The 22357-nt window shown below is 47.0% G+C and overlaps 1 protein-coding gene across 19 annotated transcripts in view; it reads right to left on the bottom strand.

The window, feature by feature from the left end:
* Positions 1-13620: 13620 nt before the first annotated feature.
* The window catches only part of PCDH15 (protocadherin related 15), a 642855-nt gene continuing 634118 nt past the window's right edge, over positions 13621-22357 (bottom strand). For 18 of the 19 annotated variants that reach the window (XM_077183412.1, XM_077183413.1, XM_077183407.1 and 15 more), the window contains 3 exons: positions 21912-21985; positions 20462-20594; positions 13621-16163 (listed from right to left, as the gene is read on the bottom strand). In XM_077183412.1, the coding sequence (XP_077039527.1) occupies positions 15612-16163; positions 20462-20594; positions 21912-21985 (759 nt within the window). In that variant the 3' untranslated portion in view covers positions 13621-15611. Of the gene's footprint in view, positions 16164-17949; positions 19387-20461; positions 20595-21911; positions 21986-22357 lie in introns of all 19 variants that reach the window. The other variant, XM_077183424.1, reaches the window with a different exon arrangement.

Genomic DNA, 22357 nt, shown 5'->3' with positions numbered 1-22357 from the left:
CTTCTCCTCCCCTTCCCCCCCACAGTGAAGCTACAAGAGGAGAGATTTCCCCTTTGCACATCACCTAGTTAGGATCCTCTCTTGGCTCTCCAATCCTGGATTTCCCATCCAGAGGCTGTCCTGAAAACAGCACCAAACAATTTAGGGTGGGTGTTTTTCTAGTGTAGATTTTCTGTGGGTCTTTTTTCCAAAACACACATCATACAATTGTACACATTCATCAGTATAACCCCAGTGCAGTGCAATTATGCTGATTAATGTGTACACTGGGGTAAAAAAGACGGAATTCCTGAATGGTTCGGTTTTGAAGGGGCTTTTAAGATGATCTCATTCCACATCTACCATGGGCAGGGACACCTTCCACTGTCCCAGGGTGAACCAAGCCCTGTCCAGCCTGGCCTTGGGCACTGCCAGGGATCCAGGGGCAGCCCCAGCTGCTCTGGGCACTGTGAACAGAGATGATGGGTGAGGAGGGTGGTGGTGCTCTTGATCTTCAGTGAAGAAGAAGAAGATCTCTCTTCTCAAGACCCCTCAGCCCCAGGGGGTGAATCTGGGGGGGACTGGTGTCCCAAAAGTGAGAGACTGTTGCTTTTTTTGGAACCAAAAAGCAAAGCATCCTTAAAAGGAGAACCCTAGAAGCAACCCTGGTCCATGTGCAGTGGTGAGAGCACTGGACATGGAAGGAAGATGTCACAGTGGCAAATGTTCTCCAGGCAGTGCCTCGTGTGACGTGGAAACACAAAAAGTTTCAGCTGTGTTTCCTGAAGAAGCCTATAATAAAAGAAGGACTCCTCTCTTCTTGATGAACTGGGAATTGATTATCTGAAAGGTAGTGATGAACTGAGAGTTGATTATCTAAAGAGTGGTAACTTGATTGAGAATCCAAAGGTTTGTCTCACTGTGCTGTGTTAGAAATTTAGTGGGAGGAGGAGGAATGTTTTTGGAAGGTTTCATTCTGAGTTCTGTGTGTGTGTGCGTTTCTTTTACATATTGTAAGTTAATAAAGTTTTTTTCCCTGTATTCCTAAGTTAGAGCCTGCTTTGCTCTATTTCTGGTCACATCTCACAGCAGACAGTAAAGAAAACATATTTTCATAGTGGCTCTGGCATTGTGCCAGTGTCAAACCATGACATTGTGCCAGGACCTGCCCACCCTTCCAGGGAACAATTCCTGCCCAAAATCCCATCTAAATTTCCCCTCTGTCAATCTGAACCCATTCCCTGTGTCCTGTCCCTCCAGTCCCTGTTGCAGGGTCCCTCTCCAGGTTCCCTGTAGATCCCTTCAGGCCCTGGCAGGAGCTGGGAGGTCTCCCCACACCCTTCCCTTCTCCAGGCTGAGCATTCCCAGCTGGGATCAGGTGGGTGCCATCCTGCCCGTGGCAGAGGCTGGAATGAGAAGATCTTTAAGGTTCCTGCCAATCCAAATCATTCTGGAATTCTCTGGTTCCATGATCCACCTTGGGGAATGCTGTTATTTATCTGTGTCTCCATTGCTGCTTCAAGGAGCCTTGGCTAAACTCACCCCAGCTCCTGTCTGAGAGCTGAAGGGCAGAGCCCAGTGTGGGGATCTTCACTGCCCAAATCAGAGCTGAGTCCTCTTTGAGCTCCTTTTTTTTCACTCCCCAAATCAGAGCTGTTTCCTTCTCCCCTGAGTGCTCTACTCTGCATTTAGCACCCCATGAAATTCCCTTTCCCCTGCCTTTAATGAAGTGCTGTAAATGATTTCTCAGCCCAGCTCCTAAAAGTTGATTGTCTTGATTAAACTCCTGACCCTGTCAGGACAAATTTGATATTTGCTTTGCAGGAATTATTTCTCACAAGATGCCTTTGATTGGTGTTAATTATGTTGTCTTCAACCTCTCACTGATTGCATCTGCCCAGATCCTTCCAATCTCCAGCCCAGAGTGGCCTGCTCAGCTTTTTAAACACTAATTTTAATTTATTCCTCTAAAAATGCTTCAGTGGGGTAGAATTGAACAGAAATCACTCTGAGTGAGTTGTGCCAGGGGAATATAAAGGAAAATTTCTTCACTGGAAGGGTTGTCCAGCCTGGAAAAAGGCTGCTAAAGGAATGAGAATCCCCATCTCCAGAGATGTTCAAGAATGTGCAGATGTGGCCCTTGGGGACATGGCTTAGTGGTGGCCCTGGCAGTGCTGGCTGATCTTGGAGATCTTCCCCAACCTTAACAATTCTATGATTTAATATTCCTTTCAATTTGCAGCAATTGTACAACCCAAGGAGATACAGCCTCAACCTGTTGCTCCTTTACAGCATTTTCTCTAAATAATGCAAAAACTATCCTGCCAAAAATCTATTTATTGATAAAACATTCCATCTAAAAAAAGGAAGGGGTAAGTTTAAGGTGTATGAAGATGCTCTGAAAACAGGGAATACTAAAAATACCCAGCCAGACCACAGCCAAGGGGCAAGAATAGGTCAGTGGCAATAATTTACATTATTGTAAAAATAATTCTGTTTTTATAGCTCCCAGCTCTATATATAACCCTTAATCCCTGCATTAACTGTAAGTAATGCTCCATAAGTAAGAAAATACAACAGGATTTAGTAGCAGCAGAGCCAAGATGGGAAGATTTGGGGCTGGGCTGTAATTTCTTAGAGTCAGGAGCAAAACTTCCATGGAATAAACATTCAAACATTGTCAAGATCTTGATAAAATAGCAGGATTTAGGGACAAAGCCTTCTCACTTTTTTTTTTCCTGAGACCCTTTCTTTTTTTTTTTTTTTTAAAGAAATATTTCTAATTTCAAATGAACTTTAAAAATGAAATATTTAGTAATATTTAGCACCACCTAAAATCTTCCTACTCGTGTCAAAGAATTGGGAAATACTGCAGACACTGGGATTTTCTACAGGAAAAAGAGGGCAAAGCTTCTCTCTTTTATATTTTCTATTTCTTTTCTCTCTGTACTCTTTTATATTCCCTATGGAGTATAAAACCCCTGTGGGGAGATGGAAACTGGAGACTCAGGAGTTAAGGAAGAGCAGCCAAAATACTTCAGAACATCCAGCTGCAGATCCCATAAAGCTTCTGTGGATGCCAGTGTTATTCCCAGTGGATTCCTCTGGCACACCAAGGATACACTCCTTTGCAGCATTTTTCTTCTGACTTTGCAAAAGAAAAAGTCACTTTGTTTATTTGTTCATCACTGTTGTGTTGTGAAAAATCATCTTTTTAAGCTTTGGGGTAAAAAAAGAGGAACTCCCTTAAGTTCTGGTGCTTCAGAGGAAATGAAAGGAACAGGAAAGGCAAAAAGCAGAGCAGGATGCTGCTTGTTTTTAATGAACCCACTCATTTGACCATCTGACCACTCCTTTTATGGAGAAATCCAAGGTTTTTCCCATGGCTGCTTTTGGGACTGTTCAAAAATAGGCTTTACTTTTGCCTTGCAAGTCAATTATAAATATCTGTGGCAGAATGCACAGCTATACCAAAAAATCCTAACCCAGAAAAAAAATGACTGTTGCAACTCCCATCACAGTTTGGGCTTTTTTCTTAGCATAATAGTGTTAATGTTAAAAAAAAAATAAATAATGCAACAGTTTTCTAAATATAAATCCCCGGGATGGCCTGGGCTGGTTATTACAGAGATGTTCAAGAGGATTTGAGGCTCTTTCCTGCTTTTTTCCTGTCCTTTGCTGACATCTGCTGGGTCTTGCTCAGACTTGCACAAACCCCTCCCCAGGGTGACCTCCTCCTGAAATTCCCAATGGAGCAGGATGTCTGCCAGACCCAGCCTGCCACCAGCTACAATTTGAGCTGTCCAGTGAGGCCTTTGAGGGGGCTGTGGGGTCTGTGAAGGCTGGGATGGGTCTGGGGGCTCTGAGGACTTTCTGGGGTGGGAGAGCTTTAAAGGGCAGTGGTGGCTGCCATGGCTGTGGGGCTTTGAGGGCTGTTTGAATGGTATGGAGAATTTCTTCACTGGAAGAATGGTCAGGGCTCAGGACAGGCTGCCCAGGGAAGTGGGGGACTCCTCATTCCTGGCAGTGTTGAAAAGCCCTGTGGATGTGGCTCTGGGGTACGGGGTTAGTGGGGAACACGGCAGTGCTGGGGGAATGGTTGGGTGTGGTGATCCCAGAGGGCTTTTCCAGCCTCTGTGATTCTATCATTCCATGACCCAGTGCCTTTTTTCCTCTTCCCCATATTGGCTTTTTAGAATAGATGAAAATCCTGCAAAACCCCTTTTCTGCCCTCTCAGGAGCACATTTCACATGGGCTGTGATGCAGCCCCAGATGATGAGGCCCTGGCACAGGGTGCCCAGAGCAGCTGGGGCTGCCCCTGCATCCCTGGCAGTGCCCAAGGCCAGGTTGGACATTTGGATCACCCTGGGACAGTGGAAAGTGTCCCTGCCAATGGCACTTTGATGGGTTTTAAGGTCCTTTCCAACCCAAATGGGGAAGAATCTCTGATTTAACTTGCAGAGCAGGTGGGGCAATTAAAGCGGGTAAAAAATCACAGCGATGCTTTCCTGGCCACAAGGGGGACTCTCCTACAGCTTTATGGGGGAAGAGGATTTCAACGGAGAAGAGGAATAAATACATCTGAATATGCAAAACCCATTTTAGGCTTTAAGTTTTTAATCTTTTAATCTGTGAAATTCATTAAGAGGTATCAGTTTGCCTTCATGCCCAGCTGCTGCTCTGGCTTCTTTCAGCTTCTGGTTCAATGCTGCAAATTGTACGTTGCAAATATCCTGTTAATTTTTTGTTAATGAATTGAAATGACTTGCTTGATACAGTTTACATAAAAATTACCAACCAACCCCCTGACAGCTCATAGATTTTTATCTTCTAAAACCCACTCTGACCAGATTCCAGGGCTGGCAGGACCTGGCCCTGGTACACCAAGCACTGGAGCCAGATGTTGGCAGTGGTGGAAAGGGCAGAGGGGCACAAGACAGATTGGAATTTGGGCAGCAGGGCAGGAAAAAAGGAAAAAGGCATGGAAAAGTGCTGGGAGGGAGGGAAGAGGTGCATGGCCAGTGCTGGTCAACTTCAGCCACCCAGGGGGTCACATCTGCCTTAGAGTAATGCATTAAAAATAGCCAGAATAAGAACAAAAGAACAATTTGAGGTTTTTATTAACGTGGCCATATTTTATTGTGTTTTTCTGCACTTTCTGCTAACACCTGGCTGCCTGGAAATCTCGATACAAACATCACTCTCTACCCCCAGCCACAGCACACACTGAAAACATTTGGAGTTCTCAGACGTGACCCAGGAAATCAAGAGTTAAAACACAAGCGTTGTTCCCTTTCACTGGTAGGAAGTGAATATAAAAGGCACAATAACTCTCAATTTCTAGGGAGTTAATATAATAGCCAGTAAGTATCACCCTGAATTCCCTGTACAGCGCCTCTCTTTGCTGAAATGCAGAAGAAAACCTGAGTATCTCTAATTGAAACTCAGCTATTGTGCTATTTCATTTAGTGGGAGGCTGTGGGTTTGTGGTGAGAGTCACGACTAAAATGGAGCTGAGAATGAGCTGCCAATTCCCACAAAGTGGAGGTGACCTCGCAGTGCCTTTAAAGGCTTCTCCAAAGAGGAGACATTATCATTCTAATTAGGGCTTCCTTTTAGTGGGGAGAAAATTTGTATTGCACTGCTGCCATAATTCTCATTATAAGTGAGCAAATAATTGTTCCTACTTGACACATTAAATTCCTTTTATATCTTCAAAACATTATCTAAACTCAAAAGTCAAAGGAGGATTTTTTTCTGCTGGAGGCCAGTGCCTGAATTGTTTTGCCAGGAAAAGTGCAACAGTGATAGGGACATCACATCTCATGGCAGATGGACACGTCAGACAACAGAGACTGATCCTCACCTAATTTCATGATCCTTTTTGAGGTCCCAGCCGTGAGTGACAGAGAAAGGAATTTGCACCGGCAGCAAAGGAAATATTTGGAATTCACAGGATGCCAGGGTGTGTGAGGCTGCAGGGGCTCAGTGGGCACCTGGTGTCCCCTCCCTGCTCCAGCAGGGCCATGCCAGAGGCCAGGGCACAGCATTGTGTGCAGCCAGCTGTGGCCCAGCCCCAGGGAGGAGAGCCCCCAGGCTGTGTGGGCAATGTGCTCAGGGCTGGGCAGTGCCCAGGGCAGAAGTTGTGCCTCCTGTGCAGGGCAATTGCTGGGCTCAGGCCCTGCCCGTGGCTCTGGGGCCATTGCTGGGCCCCGGAGCAGAGCCTGGGCCCTGCTCTGCCCCTCCCTGCAGCCAGGGCCAGCCAGGCCTGAGGGCCCCTCTCAGCTGGGGCTCCTCTCCAGGCTGAGCAGCCCCAGCTCCCTCAGCCTTGCCTGGGCACCCACAGCCTCCAGGCCCTTGCTCAGCTCCAGCAGCTCCTGGCCCTGCTGTGCTCAGCATCCAGAGCTGGACACAGCACTCCAGAGGTGCCTGCAGGGCTGCCCCAGGGCCAGGATCCCTCCCTGCCCTGCTGCCAATGCTCTGCTGCTGCCCCAGGCTCCATTGGCCTCCTTGGGCCAGGACACTCTGCTGGCTCAGGGACAGCTCGGTGTCCCCAGGACACTCTGAGGGCACAGGGACAGCTCGGTGTCCCCAGGACACTCTGCTGGCTCAGGGACAGTTCGGTGTCCCCAGGACACTCTGAGGGCTCAGGGACAGCTCGGTGTCCCCAGGACACTCTGAGGGCACAGGGACAGCTCGGTGTCCCCCAGGACACTCTGAGGGCACAGGGACAGCTCGGTGTCCCCAGGACACTCTGCTGGCTCAGGGACAGCTCGGTGTCCCCCAGGACACCCTGGATGAGATTTCCCTCATCCAACCCTCTGCCACTCACTCCTCAGTGACCTCAGGCATCCCTAGGACACTCCAGGAATCATGGAATAACCTGGCTGCCCATCTTTAAGCTGTTGCCCCTCCAGTTGGCCACAAGCATTCTCAATCTTCCACAGAGGCCACAGAAGAATCTCTTTGCTTCCTGCTTCCCTCTATCCAGCTGTCTATTTTCCTGAAATTTGTGAAAGTTAATTAATTTGTAGACTGCAAATCTTCCTTCAAATCTGGATGGAATTGGCCATTTGGTTCAGAAATGCTTCTGAATTATCCTGACAGGTGGGTGGACACTGCACCCACCTCTGTGTTATTTCCATAGGAAATAAATTTGAAAGCAGGAGTGTAAGGAGAGGATTATTAAAAAAAAGAGGTCCTCCAGTCTTAGGGGAGTTAATTAGTATCTCACACCTGCTGGAGAACTAATTACTGATGGGCTAATTTTGACCAGGCACCTGGGAAGTGCCGGAGATGGAAGCACAGTGGGGCTGTGGTGCTGCAGGGCAGGGCAGGATCCTGTGCTTCCCACAGCATCCATGGCTGTGGATCACAAGGCTCTCTGCCAAGTGCAACAAGCCCAGTCCAACCTGTAAATAAAGCACTCACAAAAAACCCCTTGAATTTCTGGGTTTTTTCAGGCTGCCTTTGGGATTTAAAGTTAATGAGAAATGCTACTCTGAGGTTTTTGGGGGTGGCTGAGTGATCCTTGTGGGTTCCTTCCAACTCAGGGCCTATGAAGAGATAATTTTGCTTGGTTGATTTTGGGGATTTTTTTTAGTGATCCTGTGATATCTACACTAACACTCCTTTCCCTGGATTCAGCCAGGAAGGGTCTGGAAATATGTTATTAACCAAGACTGTGAAACAAACCCTTCTTTCCTAAAGCTTCTTCAAAAGAGAATTCTGCAGCATTTATAATAATCTAGAGTAGGAAAGAGACCCGAGTTCAGTTTGGGGTTGTATTTTCCTCTTCAGTTCTGCCACACAGAGCTGTACTCAGCTGTAAATAAAATCTCCCCAAGACCTCCTACCTGACCAGACCTTTTATTTATCATTTCTATAAAAAACCAAACCTTTTATGGAAAGATGGAGATGGATTAAACACCAGCTAAATTCACATTGCTGCTGTTTATAATAGCATGCAGATGTGCCAGGGGAGGTTTGGAATCCCAGAATCCCAGCGTGGTTCAGCTTGGAAGGGACCTTAAAGCCCATCTCATTCCACCCTACCATGGGCAGGGACACTTTCCACTATCCCAGGCTGCTCCAAGCCCCATCCAGCCTGGCCTTGGGCACTTCTAAATATGCTCTATTTTAAAATTTTTGGGGCAATAAAATCTAATAAATCATATGAGCACAGGCAGGTGCAAAGGTCCTGCTGCTATGACTGGGTGGGGGCAGCTTTTCCAAATTCCTGACCTTCTTTTGCTGATTATTTGTAAGAATTTGTCAAAAAAAGGGGCAAGGTCTTGATATTTGGGCTATCTTGATACTCATGAATGGTACAGATAGCTCTGAAGTGATAGCTCAGCCTCAAATCCTTCCTGAGGAAGGTTCCTGCTTTGACACAAAGGAGAAGGGTGTGAATTAGCCAATTGAAATCCATCCATTCCATCAACTGGCATGGGATATGTTTATCCTGGGCTGGATTTGTGCTGTGGCAGCTGAGGCCAAGCCTGTCACCTGCAGCTGGCTCAGCTGCTGAGCCTTGGCCAGGTTTCCCTGCAGATCCCTGGGGATGCAGTGATTCCTTTGGGAGAGGGGTAGAGGTTACCAGGATGTTGGGAATCCTTGATTCCCATCCTTCCCAGCATTTCCTACCATCCCACCCACTTTTCCTGCTTTTTTTTTTTTTTTCCTTTTCCTAGGGACAAATATTCCTCCTTTCCAACCCAAACCATTCTGTGTTCCCATGTTATTGTGAAGGCTGAGCCAGCAGCACTCAGATGAATGCATGTCACAATCCAGGAGTGAAGAACTTCCCTCTAAACCCCTAAAAGGCAAATCATGCTGGGAAGGAAGCACAGGAATCAAGGTGACATGTCGTGCTGCAGCAGCAGGTGGGGTGATTTCACTGCCTAAAACCCAACAGCTTTGCTGTCTGTTCCTTTTATACTCCTCCTTTAACAATCCTGTGTTAATTTGGGAACTCCCAGGCTATTGGGAAGGCTGGGAAGCTGTGTCAGGAGCAGAGCAGCTGCTCAAATCATCGTGAGCTCCCAATTTGTGGAGCACTTTGCTCCCTGCTGCCCCAAACTCATTTATTTGGTTCAGCTGCCTTCTTCTCCTGAAGGGAATGCCTTCCCCTGGGAATGGTGCTCTGGGTGTGGTGGAAGCTGCACCTCGTGCCTGTGGGCTGCTCCTTCCTCCTGCCCCTCCTGGGGACTGATCCCATTTTCCACCAGGATTTCCACCTTTCATTTCCCAGGAAGATGTGTTTGCACGTTTCCAGCAGGAGAACCACGATGCTGGGTGGTTCTGTAAGGGCAGGAAGGGAGCAAATCCCCTCCAGGCATAGCAGGACAGGGCTTTTCCACGAGCTTGGGCTGAAATTTGTCACCCTGGCAGCATAATTCATTAATTAATTAGCCTGGGCAGCATAATGCCCAGTGTGGCACCTGTGTGTGTGTCTCCATCCCTGGGCACAGTCCTGCCCTTCCTCACCTTTTGGGTGGAAAGGAAGGGGGAGGCAGTGGTGGAGCCAAGAATGAGAGCCCTGGGATCACCACTCCCCTCCCTGTGCTTCTCCTGGCTCTAATAATCCCTCCCACACCCCCATCCATGTTCAAGGTCCGTGCCTTGATGTCTCCTCAGAATTCCCACCCTCAGCCCCCAGTTATTTATGCATTTCCAGCCTGCAAGGCAAAAATGTGCAGCAGTAAATTAGGCTGCTGGGAGAGACAAAAATTTATTATTCTTGGCTTGGTGATGGGGTAAAGTTTTGAGTTTATCCTTCGTGTTCCTCATTTAAACCGTGGTGATTAATCAGCAGTGAGCAATTTGTTTCCCCTCCTCTCTGTAGGACTAGCTCTGTGTAATGCTAAATCCTGCTCAATATTTGATATATTTAAAACCTGCACTTTCATTTTTTCATTAAAAGAGCCTCTCACCCACATTTCTGAGATAACAACTTGGAATAAAGTAGCTCTTTGTGAATGCTGGGAGAGCGACGCTGTCTAGGTCTGATGTCTGAAATGTAACACATTAAAAAATAATCATCCTTCTACCTGTGCAAAATTCATCAGATTAAATAATGGCCCTAATACCATTTCCCTGGTGACCTTTATTGAGGAAAGAAGAAATTCTTCCCGAGATACTAAAAATAACCACGACAAAGCAGAGTTTCTCTAAACTTTGGTGTTGTCATTCTCTCTAAACTCTTTGAAACAAAGCTAAACCTCCCTCCAGCATTACAACATTCACCATGCATCATTCTCTAGAAGCATCTCATCCCTGGAACCCCAAAAATCTGCCCCAGAATCTCTGCCTGGATCTCTGTAGCATTCCCAGGAACCTGCCCTGAGAACAACCCCAGGCCTGCTCTCCCATTCCCCTTAGCTGGGTACCATGCTCACAATCTTCTGGGAGCAGAAATCATGATCTGGAACTGTAAGCACTAAAAAAGGTTAATTTGGGCTTTGCTGACCTAAAAAGATGATGTTTCCTATTCTTTAAGCATTTCAACAGAGCTTTGAGGGCAAAGAGAAAGGTTTTCAACAGTTTGAATCAAGCTTTTGTCCTTTGTCTTAGAAGAGCTGCAGAAGAGCCACTGCAGCAGAGACACTTCCCCAAATCCACTTGGGAATCCAGCACAAACAACTTCCTTGCTGTTTTCCCCTCCAAGCAAAGCTTCCAGGACCTCCTGGAAGCCAAATATTGGCTAAACCCCACAGGTCTGTGCAAACAGAGCATCTCCACAGGAATCCCACTGCCAGAGGACAGGGCTGGATGGGATATTGGGAAGGAATTGTTCTCTGGGAGGGTGGGCAGGCCCTGGCACAGGTTGCCCCTGGATCCCTGGCAGTGCCCAAGGCCAGCTTGGAACCACCTTTTGCAGGGTTGTTGCTCCTGCTGGGTGACTCCTGAGAGAATTAATTCAATTTTATCCAGTGAAGAGCAACCATCCTTGCCAGAAAGAGAAACCACATTCCAGCTGTCCTGGCTGGTGCCACCTCAAAAGCCATGTGTGAATTACCTGATTCTGCTCCTGTTGTTGCTAGAGCTTTGATCCAGCTCCAGCTTTAGCCTGGGATCAGCTGGGCTCAGTGCAAACAGGAAGCTGACTGACACTCCCTTCTTCCAGAAAGAAGGAAAAAAGGCAAAACTCCTCAGTTCTCATCAGCAGCCAGCAGCCTCCAAAATTCACCTGATGAACTGCACTGCTCTTTGGGCTCATCAAAGCTTGAGGTTTAACAGTGCTTTGTAATAAATGCAAGTCTTCCTCAGACTACAAACAGTGGTAACTCAGCAACATGGAACCAGGGAATGGCTTCCCTTGGAAGGGATCTAAAGTTCATCTCACCACACCCCTGCCACTGTCCCAGGCTGCTCCAGCCTGGCCTTGGGCACTGCTGCCCAAGGGATCCAGGGGCAGCCCCAGCTGCTCTGGGCACCCTGGGCACCTCAGGGCCTCCCCATGCTCACAGGAAGGAATTCCTTCCCAATATCCCATATAACCCTGCTTTCTGTCAGTTTGAAGCCATTCCCCCTTGTCCTGGCACTCCATCCCTTGGAAAAGTCTCTCTCCATCCTTCTTGCCAGCTCCTTCAGATCCTGGAAGGCCACAGTGAGGCCACCCCAAAGCTGAGCAGCCCCAGCTGTGCCAGCCTTTCCTCCCAGCAGAGCTGCTCCATCCCTCTGCCCATCCTGGTGCCTGCCCTGGGCTCTCTGCAGCAGCTCCAGGTCCCTCCTGTGCTGGCCCCAGGGCTGGGGCAGCTCTGCAGGTGGGGTCTCACCTGAGCCCAGGGCACAGGGGCAGAATCCCCCCCTCCCCTGCTGCCCACGCTGGGGCTCAGCCCAGGGCACGGGGGGGTTCTGGCTCCCAGCTCTGCCCCCAGCACCCCCAGGGCTGCTCCAGCTGCTCATCCCCAGCCTGGATCCATCCCAGGGGTTGCCCTGACCCAGGGGCAGCACCAGCACCTGTCTTTGTTAAACCCCTGAAATCCCCATGGGCCACTTCTGGAGCTTGTTCAGGTCCCCCTGGGTGGCCCTGTCCTCCAGGAGAGTTTTAAAGTCACCATTTCTGCAGCAGCATTTGAGGGGTGAGCAAGTGTGTGCAGGAGAACAAGGTGAGCAGGAAAATATTTACCCCCAGCTGGAAATTATCCCTAATTTTAACCTTTCCAGTTACACCTGGAGTAAACTGCTGGAAAATGAAGAAGCCACTTCCCAGCCACTGAGAGCATCACACAGAAGGAACTTGGGGACAACCACCCCTGTCATGCACTGGAGACTCCTGTAAATATCAAGCAGTATTCCCTTGGAATGGGTGGTAGTTCCCAGGAAGCATTTCCATGGCCTATTCCCACTGGGTGTTTGCCCAGCATTTACTAAAAAATCACTTCTTTTTGTGTTCCAATCCCTTTTCTATTTTGCTGACTGTTCTCCAGGTTCTGGAAGGATTCAGGCTGTGATGGGAGGATGCTGAGTGACTGTGCTGGGCCATTTCTGCCAGCAGACAGACACCTGTAACCCACCACCACCACCACACTGTCCTTTCCCTCACTCCAAATCCTGGGTGCAGGGACTCCCCACCATTAATACAAACACATTTTATATTAATATTTGATTTTCCAACAGAACCCTGACAGATCTGTGGGGCTTTCTTTACACTCTTAAGTAGTAAATACTTAAACAAGGGAGAAAATAGGAATAATTCCATTTTCCACCTTGCTTTCCTTCTCCCCTCCCAGTAGGAATTACACTACCCTACCACAACCCCAGAAATTTCTCATTTGGATCTTCCCTGGTCTGAAACTGTACCAGATGCTGTGCTAAGCCACAAAATCCTGCTTGGAGAAGTGCAGGAGTTAAATCAGTGGCAGGAGGGGTCATTATCACCTTGATCCACCAGCAAGAGCTTCTGCCACTCAGGGGAAGCTGCTCCAGCCCGACAAATTTCGGGGCTTAAACAGCTCTAAATGCCATCCCAAGGCACAGATCTGGAATTCTACTCCCTGTATCCCAAGCTGGGTTAATGCCTCGTTTCCCAAAGGGAAATAAAAGGGATTTTTTTTTTTTTTTTTTACTGGCTCAATCTGTGAGGTTCCTGCTGTTGGTTCTGGCTGCTCACAGCCTCAAATCCAGAGTTATTTGTGGCATGGCATCCCCCAAAAGGCAAAGTTTGGAATTCTGTATTGATTTATAGGATGACACCCCTAGAAAATACAAGGGGAAAAAAATACCCCCCACACCCCCAAATCTTGTCCACCTGAGGAAGGTTTCCCCACAGTATTCCTATTTTTTAAAAGTTTAGCTAAAATTGAATTAATTTTAGATAACACAGCCCCCTCACTGCTGAAAAAAAGTGGGAATTGTGATCTCTGTGCATTGTGGGAGAAGCTCTGAGCACCTGGACAGCACAAAGGAGCAGATGGGGATGGAATTTCCCTTGGATAATAAGCAGGGACATCACTACTGACCACCAGTGTCCAGCCCCAGGATCCTTCCCAGAGCTACACATGCTGTAGTTAGTTCAGAAATAAAGAAACAATTTCTGTTTTCCCTCAGAAAATTGGGAGAAAATGAAGATCGGGAACAGAACTGACAGACTTTGCAATAAAAGTGAGGCAGTGAAATAATAACAGTGTCTTAAACAGGATTAAAATATAACATTTTACTCATTATTTCAAAGAATAGATTTTTTTTTTTCTTTCTTCCATCAGTCTTATCTGTACGTCCAGCCTCCAGCTTAACTCCAAACAGCTGTTTTAGCGCCGGTCCCAAGTGCAAATATGCCAAGAAAAAGGAATCAGGGCAAAGAAACATCTGGTGGGTTTGTTTTCCCCACGTGTGAGAGGCTACAGTGCATTTCTCTTGCCTGAAAACAAGCACCATTGCTCAGAATATTTGGTCAGAAACCTCAGCTTGAGAAGGAGGTATTGGACAGAGAAGTCACATGGACACCACATTGCAGACAGCTCCCAAAGACAAACATTCCCAGGGATCTGCTGGGGGACAGCCTGGGCAAAGGGAAACCCAACACAGCCACAGCAGCACCAAGTCCTTTTACTGCCAGAGCAGGTCCATCCTCACCCAGACCTGATGGTGAGGCCTCAGCAGCTGAAAGGGGAGAGAATGGTGCTGCCAATCTCTTCCTCGTTAGTTACACACATTGATCTGCTGGCTCTTCCAATCTTTCCAGAGGAATCCAGGTTGTTCTCACAATTGGTTTGGTTTTACCCCAAAAAAGTTTGCACAACACAACAGGACACTTTTCTCAGGTGAACGTGGTTCTGCTTTTTTTTCTTTTGCTGCTTCATACTGGAGAAAACCACTTTTCTTTGTCTTTTTTTGGGTGTTGGTGACACCAAACAGTGAAAATTCTCAGCTCCCTGCCCAAGCTGTGACAACACACTCAAAACCTCAAGGTAAAACCAGAAATTGTAACCAGGTGCCTGAATTTATGTCGTGTATTTCACAGGTAATGGGTACTATAAGTTTTGGAAACAACTCTGTGTGTGTGTGTGTGTGTCCTGAGACCCTTTGCCCTTCCCAGATCTGTCTGTGCACGTTCACCTCATAAAATATTCCCCTTTTCTCCTTTTCCCTGTGGGATCCATTTGTCTTTTCAGCACATTTGTGTTCAGTTAGCAGAGTGGAATGGTGATGGCACTGCTTAACCCACCAGCCAGCTGGGCTTGGGAATGGATCCATCCTCTTCCCATTAACTCCTCTTTAGTGCCTCCCACTGTCACAGGCTCATGGATCATCCTGCTTTATTCCAGAGGAATACAGCCATAGGATGACAATTACTGATAGAGCACAAAAGCTGGAGCTAGAGACCATGGAAAGAAGCAAACACAACTGATGTGGGAAGAGATGAAAAGATGAAAAATTGACCGGAGAAGAAAATTGGAATGAGCTAATTTACAAAAGAAAATGAACAAACCACGGCCAGGTAGCTCTGAATAAGATTAATTGCTATACATTGCCTTCCTCTTTTGTATTTTTATCTTATTTCAGCTTCTCTTGCACTTTTCTAAGTGGCAGTGCTATAATCTCAGGAACTTTGATTCCATAACTTTGCCAGCTGGGCGTTGTTTGCATAAATTGCTCTGACTTTGGAACTGGGACTCAAATTCCAGCAGCAGCCGAGGATTTGCTCCATTGACTTGGATGGGTTTATTTTTAATTTATTACTCTGAGGTCAGAAGGCAGAGCTCCGGATATCAATCTTGAACATAAATAGACAATTCCCAAATCTAGACAGTAGAGCCACAAGTACCATACAGAAAAACAAAGCCAGGCAGGTGTAGAGCTGTCTGGAGGGTTAAACCAATGGGGGCTGTGCATTTATTAGTAGTTTACTGTTTATTAAACAAGAACTCCAGATCCAAAAAGAACTCATTAATTGAAACCAAGTAGTGTTTAGTGAAATGGGAGCCTGTCAAAACTGGGGAGGACAATGGATCGGTCCAAATGTGAGTGCAAATTTTGTCTGGGAATTTTAAAGCGTGTCGTTTGTCATGGACAACGGATGTGCACCATACAAACTCCGTACGTCTGCCCCTGGGTGACAATAAAAAGCGCAGTTTATTATAAACCGAAGTAAAAACCAAAATTAAAAAAAAAAAATCAACTAAAATCACAGTTTTGTCATTGGTATGTGGAGGTTGTTCCAAGGGCCCATCCAGAGCTCCTCCTCGTCGGACTGTGTGTGTTCACTGTGCGACTCCAAGGGCTCCTTGGCTTCCTCGTGGTCAACAACCGATTCCTGCTCGTCTGTGCTTTTCAGTTTGGCCGCCCCGGCCTTTGTCACTACATTTTCAGCCCCTATAGTAGAGGAAAAGGACACACTGCACGGCCTGGAGTTCATTTTGTCACCGGGGGATGGTCCCTTGGACAACGTGTTCAGCGGGACGCTCTCCTCGTGCGTCACCGCCAGCTTGTCCAGTTTCTTGAACTGCTTCCCCAGCCTCACTGGGGAGGTGACTTTTAAATTGTTGCCCAGGCAGGCGCGGCGGGTGCGCACCACGGAGCCGTTCTGGGCCACGTAGATGTTGCTGCTGCCGTTGGCTTGGAAGCCGGGGTTGCTCAGCCGGTTCCTCTGGCTGGAGTCGGGAGCGCTCTCCTCGCCCGTGGAGCTGGTCTCGTACTCTGGGTCCACCACCAACTTGATCCTCTTCTTCTTGGCCCACTGTTGGACAACAAAAAGAAATATCAGGGCAACCCAGCAGTTCATTTCCCTGCCCTTTCTGTTCTTTGATTAATGACTCTCATCGGTTTCTATTAATTTTGCACCTTTCCCCTTGGATGTGCGCAGAAACGGGAGGGCCCTGAGGAGGAAGCTGCTGTGTGAGGGATACCTTTAAGGAACTACTCCAAGGTGTAAATTCTAGAAAGGTCTTGGAAGTTTTCTTCCCTTGCATTGTGAATTCTGTGCACTGGCCAGCTCTGCTTTGTGTGCATCACACATCCAGCAGAGAAAATCCCGGGACATACACCAGGGAAAATCTCAGGCGTGGCGCTGGCAAAACCGGCTGGTTACAAAAAAGAGCAGCTCCATGTAAGGCTTTGTGACTGTTCCAGACAGGTGGGATCAGTGGAAATGCTCAGGAAGATGGTGGAGAAACCAGGCTTTAGGTTTATATAACTTAAATATTTTTTCAAAGAATTAATGCACACAATTTCCACGCTGCTGTGACTCTGTAGTAGCAGTGATTGCTCTATGGTGGGCACACAACCCCCACTAGTTACTATAATTTATAATTGATCTTTTAAAAATAAATGACTCCTTGCACCACACTGAAAAGAGCTATTACCCTTCCTGAATGAATAATCCAAGCACTAAGATGCCATCACAGTTCACCCCCACTGCAAAACACACAGGAACACAAGAAAAGCCGGTTTTTAGAGAAAAAAATCATGCAAGGTACAAATAGGTGATTACTCTTCAGCTTTTGAGAAGTTAAACTTGCTAAAAATTACTTGGATGCCCGTTTTATTGTTCCTTGAAAAGACAGACAATGTTCTTCACATGGATATATTCCAGTGGATCTATTCCTGCTTAGTTTAAGTGAGATTTACATGAAAACATTATGTGCAGCTACAATGCTGTGCTGTGTGGGGACACAAAGGGGCAGGTAAGTGACCATGGATTGAGTTTAAAGAGATGCTAAAATAAAAGAAAATTAAAAAAAACAAAAACAAAACAAAACAAAAAACCAAAAAACCAAAAACAACACTGTACTGTGATAGGCAGGAAAGGCAGAAGTAATCCATTTCTTTTCCTGACCCAGCTCACTTGGACCTCCTGCCTCAGCATTCCTGGCTTGTGCATCACTGGTGTTTGCAACCTGAATCCTGTGATGCAGAAACAGCCCAATGCCAGCTCTCCCAGTCATCCCCTGCAGTTTTGGGAATGTTGTTTTGCTGCAATTCCACTTGTCCTCCCTGCAAACAGAGCTGACCTTGACAGCAGAGAACTCACCTGAAGATTAGCAAATGTGTTAATACAATATTAACATATAGGATGAAAACATGGATGATTTTTAGATCTTTACATCCTCCTCCTCATCATTTGCATCCTTCCCTAAATCCCATGTTTCATTGCTCCATGAAAGCAAAACTTTCTGTATTTATGACTGAGTATATCTATAGTGTGTGTATATATATATGTATGTATATTTATAGATATATATCCACAGGGCTGGAATTAGTTTGGTTTTCCACAGTTCTCTCCCAAGAACAGTGAAATGTTGGATCAATACACTTTGCCCTTTCCTTTTGGCTGTCTCCAGCCTGTCAACATTGCTTAGGAAAGACCACACAGAAGGCACAGCAAACAAAGCCACTCCTCACTGCAAACCATCACCTACTGTCACTCCTCTTTAAAAGGAGGTGGAATCACCCGTGGCCTCCGACTCTGTAACTCCAGTACCCGTGGCCTCATCTGACTGGGTCTGGCTGCTTTCCTGGGACACCTTTTTCCTGGTTTTCATTCCTTTCCTGTTGGTGTCAGAGCTCTGAGTCTCAGTTTCAGGGGACGTGGCAGTTTTCCCGGATGTGGCGCTACCTGAGCTTTTTGTCCCTGTGGTACCTTTGGAAGTCGCACTGATTTCACTGTCTAGGCAAGAAGATTCATTCTTACTGGCAGTGTCCTCCCTGTCACTGTCCTCTGGATCAGCCTCTTCTTCACTTTCCTCCTCACTGTCCTCACCAGGAGCAGCTGATTGCCCTCCTTTGCTCCCTCCAGCAACAGCAGCTTTTGTGTTGGCAGTTTTAGAAACCACCTTGTTTGAGCTACCTGCTGTCTCCTCTACCTCTTCCTCTTCCTCTTCCTCTGACACCTCTTCTATGGTGTCCTCTATTTCCACACTGGCAGAGGAGGTTTTGCTCTTGTAGCTGGATCCCGAGGTTTTCTTGTAGCTCGTGTCCCTGTCGCTACCCGAGGCAGTGGAGCTCACGGATTTCTGGCTGGAGCGTTTGCCACGGGAGCTGCCTGCCCTGCTTTTCACGCTGGACATTTCCGTGCTTCTCCTGCTGCTGGACTCACTGGTCCCTGACCTGCTGTAGGAGCTCCGTGTGGATGAGCTCTTGGACAGGCTGCCATCCTCATCACTCTCAGACTCTTCCTCATCATCATCCTCTTCTGATGAGTCCTCCTCCGACCCGCTGCTGGAGCTGGATTCAGAGTCCTCATCCGAATCCCCCACATCTCCAGTTTCCTCATCCGAGTCCACGGTGCTTTCCGTGGCCTCATCCTGATCCAGGGTTATTTTCAAGTAGTCTTTGTCTTCTGACTCAGAGCTGCTGCTCTTCTCAGAGGACTCATCCGAGGTGCGCCTCCTCCTCCTCTTCCTCCTCCTCTCGTGGTCACTGTCCTCCTGCTCGCTTTCTGCCGTGATGCTGATTGAAACTCCCGACTTGGCTTCATCCCTTTCAGACCCTTCCTCTCCACGCGCCAAATCCTTGCCGAGGCCCTCCTGGAATTTCTTGGAGACGCTGATGCGCTTCAACACGTGGTTTAGTTTCCTCATGGAGGGCCTGGCATCTGTGGATTTCTGGAAGTAGCTTCCCCTGATCATCATGGGTTTGTCCCCATCCGCTTGGCGAGCCGACAGCAGCTTGGCATAGCTGGAATCTTTCCTACCTTTCACTTTCTGCATGATCATTGGGAATATCTTTGCTTTCTTCCACCGGGAGTGGGCAGACTCAGCTCTTCCTGGTTTGTGGGCACTGACTGCCACACGACTTATATGCATCACTCCCCTTAGCCTCCTTTTTCCCTGGCTGCTCCTAAATCCTCTTCCAGGACCACGGCTGAGGTCCATCCCAACACCTACAGGTCTGCCTTCCATTTGAGGCCCTGCTGCCTGGCTTATACCTCTGCTGGGAGGGCCTCTGACTGGACTCATGCCCTGAAAATTATGAAAATTAATTGATTACCACTGGAAAGAGAGTTATTGTGAAAACCTGTACCTTAAAATAGGGTAGGAGAAGGTGCAACATTTATTTCCCAGCATCAAAATGAACTTACCTGTTTTAGAACAGTTTTCTTACCAAAATTATGGGAAATGGTTCAGAATTTTAGAGTTTAGAAAGTTCTAGATTAGGCTGGAAATGCACAACTACCTTACTCTGCAATGGGGAAAACACTGAAATGTTCTGTCTTCTCATTTAATAATGGATTAAGATCTGGCAGTCAGGACAATTGGACTTTTTCTCAAAATAAACATTTACATTGACTTTCTTCTGATTGCCACTGACATTTAAATTTTTTTTTTTTTTTTAGATTTCACTGTGAACTCTATGACAAAGGAGTTTAGGTACTGCTTTTCTCAGTGCAAAGTCATAATTTGTAGGAAGAATATTAGTAATAGACTTTTAGAGTCCAGGAGTGCTTTTAGCTGGAAGGGACCTTGAAGCCCATCCAGGGCCACCCTCTGCCATGGACCCGGACACTTTCCAATATCCCCAACCTGGGGATGTCCAGCCTGGCCTTGGACACTCCAGGGATCCAGGGGCAGCCACAGCTTCTCTGGGCACCCTGTGCCAGGGCCTGCCCACCCTGCCAGGGAACAATTTCTTCCCGATATCCAAGCTAAATTTTCCCTTTTTCAATCTTTAGCCATTCTTCTTGTCCTGTCACCACAGTTCCTGCTGACGAGTCCTCCTCCAGCTTCCTTGTAGGCCCCTACAAATACTGGAATGTTTCTTTATTTGGTACTGATATAAAATGGAATTACCTAAGTCTAAGTGGATTTTTCTTTGAACTAAAACCAGATGTGGATACTAACAGAAACTCAGCAATTCTTTTCTGTGCCTAGAAAACAAAAGGAATTTAACGCTGACAAACTTTACAGGGCCAACAACGCTTAACACTGATCTCCACCAAACCTAATTCCAATCAATTCCAGCGTACAACTGGTGAGGTTTGGCGGCCCTTAAAGCTGTTTAAGGGACAGAATGATCCCTCCAGAGCTGGTTCCTTACCTCCTCAGCTGCTGGCCCATGGGGACTGTAGTAGTAGCCACCGTCGCTCTCCACCACCACCTCGCCGTACTCGTCGTACATCCCCGACGGGGACAGCAGGCGCCGGCGGCTCCCGTACTGCGGCAGCTCGTACCTGCCAGGGACACCAGAGCTCCTCAGGACAGCCCAAACGTGCTCACACCTCTCACCACACTGCCAGCACTGCACTTGTTCACATCCAGAGCGATGGGAACGGCTTTCCTTGTTTTACTCCCTCCCTTTTTCCCTCAGCGGCAACCAAATCCCAGATATCCTTCGGCTCCAACAGCCACAAGGCCCTCAGGGTAACCTGAATTTTGGGGTCTGCTGGATCAGTCAAAACCTCTCTAAGGACATCAAGCTTCCTTTAATCCACCTGTTTTTTAGGGGGATCTTTATTAATAATCATGGCATGAAAGAGCAGCGTCCCTGGGATCAGTTCTGGGGAACGTCAGCAGGAATTCCTGAAGAGCTGCAGTCCAATGGGATTTATCAGAACAAGGCAGGATGGGGTTTCTTGAAGGAAATTTAAATGCCAAAAGACAGGATGGAGTTTTCTGAAGGAAATTTAAAAAGGTCACAGGGCAGGATGGGGTTTTTTGAGGGAAATTCAAAAGGCCACCAGGCAGGATGGGTTTTTTGAGGAAAATTTAAAAGGACAAAAGACAGGATGGGTTTTTGGAGGGAAATTTAAAAGAACACAGGGAAGTGTGGGGTTTTTTTTGAGGGAAATTTAAAAGGCCACCAGGCAGGATGGGGTTTTCTGAGGGAAATTCAAAAGGCCACCAGGCAGGATGGGTTTTTTGAGGAAAATTTAAAAGGACACAAGGTAGGATGGGTTTTTTGAGGGAAATTTAAAAGGCCACAAGGAAGTGTGGGGTTTTTTTTGAGGGAAATTTAAAAGGCCACAAGGAAGTGTGGGGTTTTTTTTGAGGGAAATTTAAAAGGCCACCAGGCAGGATGGGGTTTTCTGAGGGAAATTTAAATGCCTAAAGGCAGGATGGGGTTCCTTGAGAGAAAATTTAAAAGGCCACCAGGCAGGATGGGTTTTTTTGAGGGAAATTTAAAAGGCCAGCAGCTGGCTGGAAACTGGGAGAAGAAAGAATTAATCCCTGAACACAGAAGAGAAGGAAGTGATAGAAATTAATCTTCCAGGACCAGAAATACAAACATTAAGGGTATAAACCCAGCATGAGGGAAGGGATGTGCGCTCTGTAAGTGGAATAATGACATCCCTGAAGAAGCAGGGAGTTATCACACACCCCCTTAACCTCTGAAAAGAGTTTTGTTGTTGGTTCACACCTTTGTGGACACAAAGATTAAAGTAATCCTTAGGTGAAGGGAAGTCCCACGATTAACTGCTGGAATAATAAACATCACCAGCCTGGAAAAGCAGCACTTTCAGAAATAAAGAGGAAAAATGGAACTATACCCGTGCTCATAACTGTAGTAATCCTGGCCATAGTATTCCTGCCCTGGATCAATGCCAGACTCCATACTCAACTCCTGGAAAAGAGAAACGCTGATTGAATGCAAACAGTGTGAAAAAGGCCCAAATGTAATTACTGATTTTATTATTCTTTATTATGTAATTACTACTTCTGACTGCAGAAATGATCCCCATCCTGTAGCACAAAAATACCAACATCTCACATTTGCTCTTATTGCTTATTCTGGAAATAATTTTGGGCCTAAAAGATTGGAAATAGAAAGATTTGCAATTGCACTGCACAGCAAGGTGCTAAAGCTTCCAGCACCAAATGCTCAGCTCAGTTCCAGCTGCAGTAATCCATCAGCAGCTGACTGACACCAGCAAAAAATCAGCAGTTGGAGAGCAATGGAATCATTCTGCTGGGAAATCTGAAACTGTGGGATGAA

The sequence above is a fragment of the Agelaius phoeniceus genome, chromosome 9 (genome assembly GCF_051311805.1).
Source record: "Agelaius phoeniceus isolate bAgePho1 chromosome 9, bAgePho1.hap1, whole genome shotgun sequence".
Lineage (NCBI taxonomy): Eukaryota > Metazoa > Chordata > Aves > Passeriformes > Icteridae > Agelaius > Agelaius phoeniceus.
This window is presented reverse-complemented; position numbering and strand designations above follow the sequence as displayed.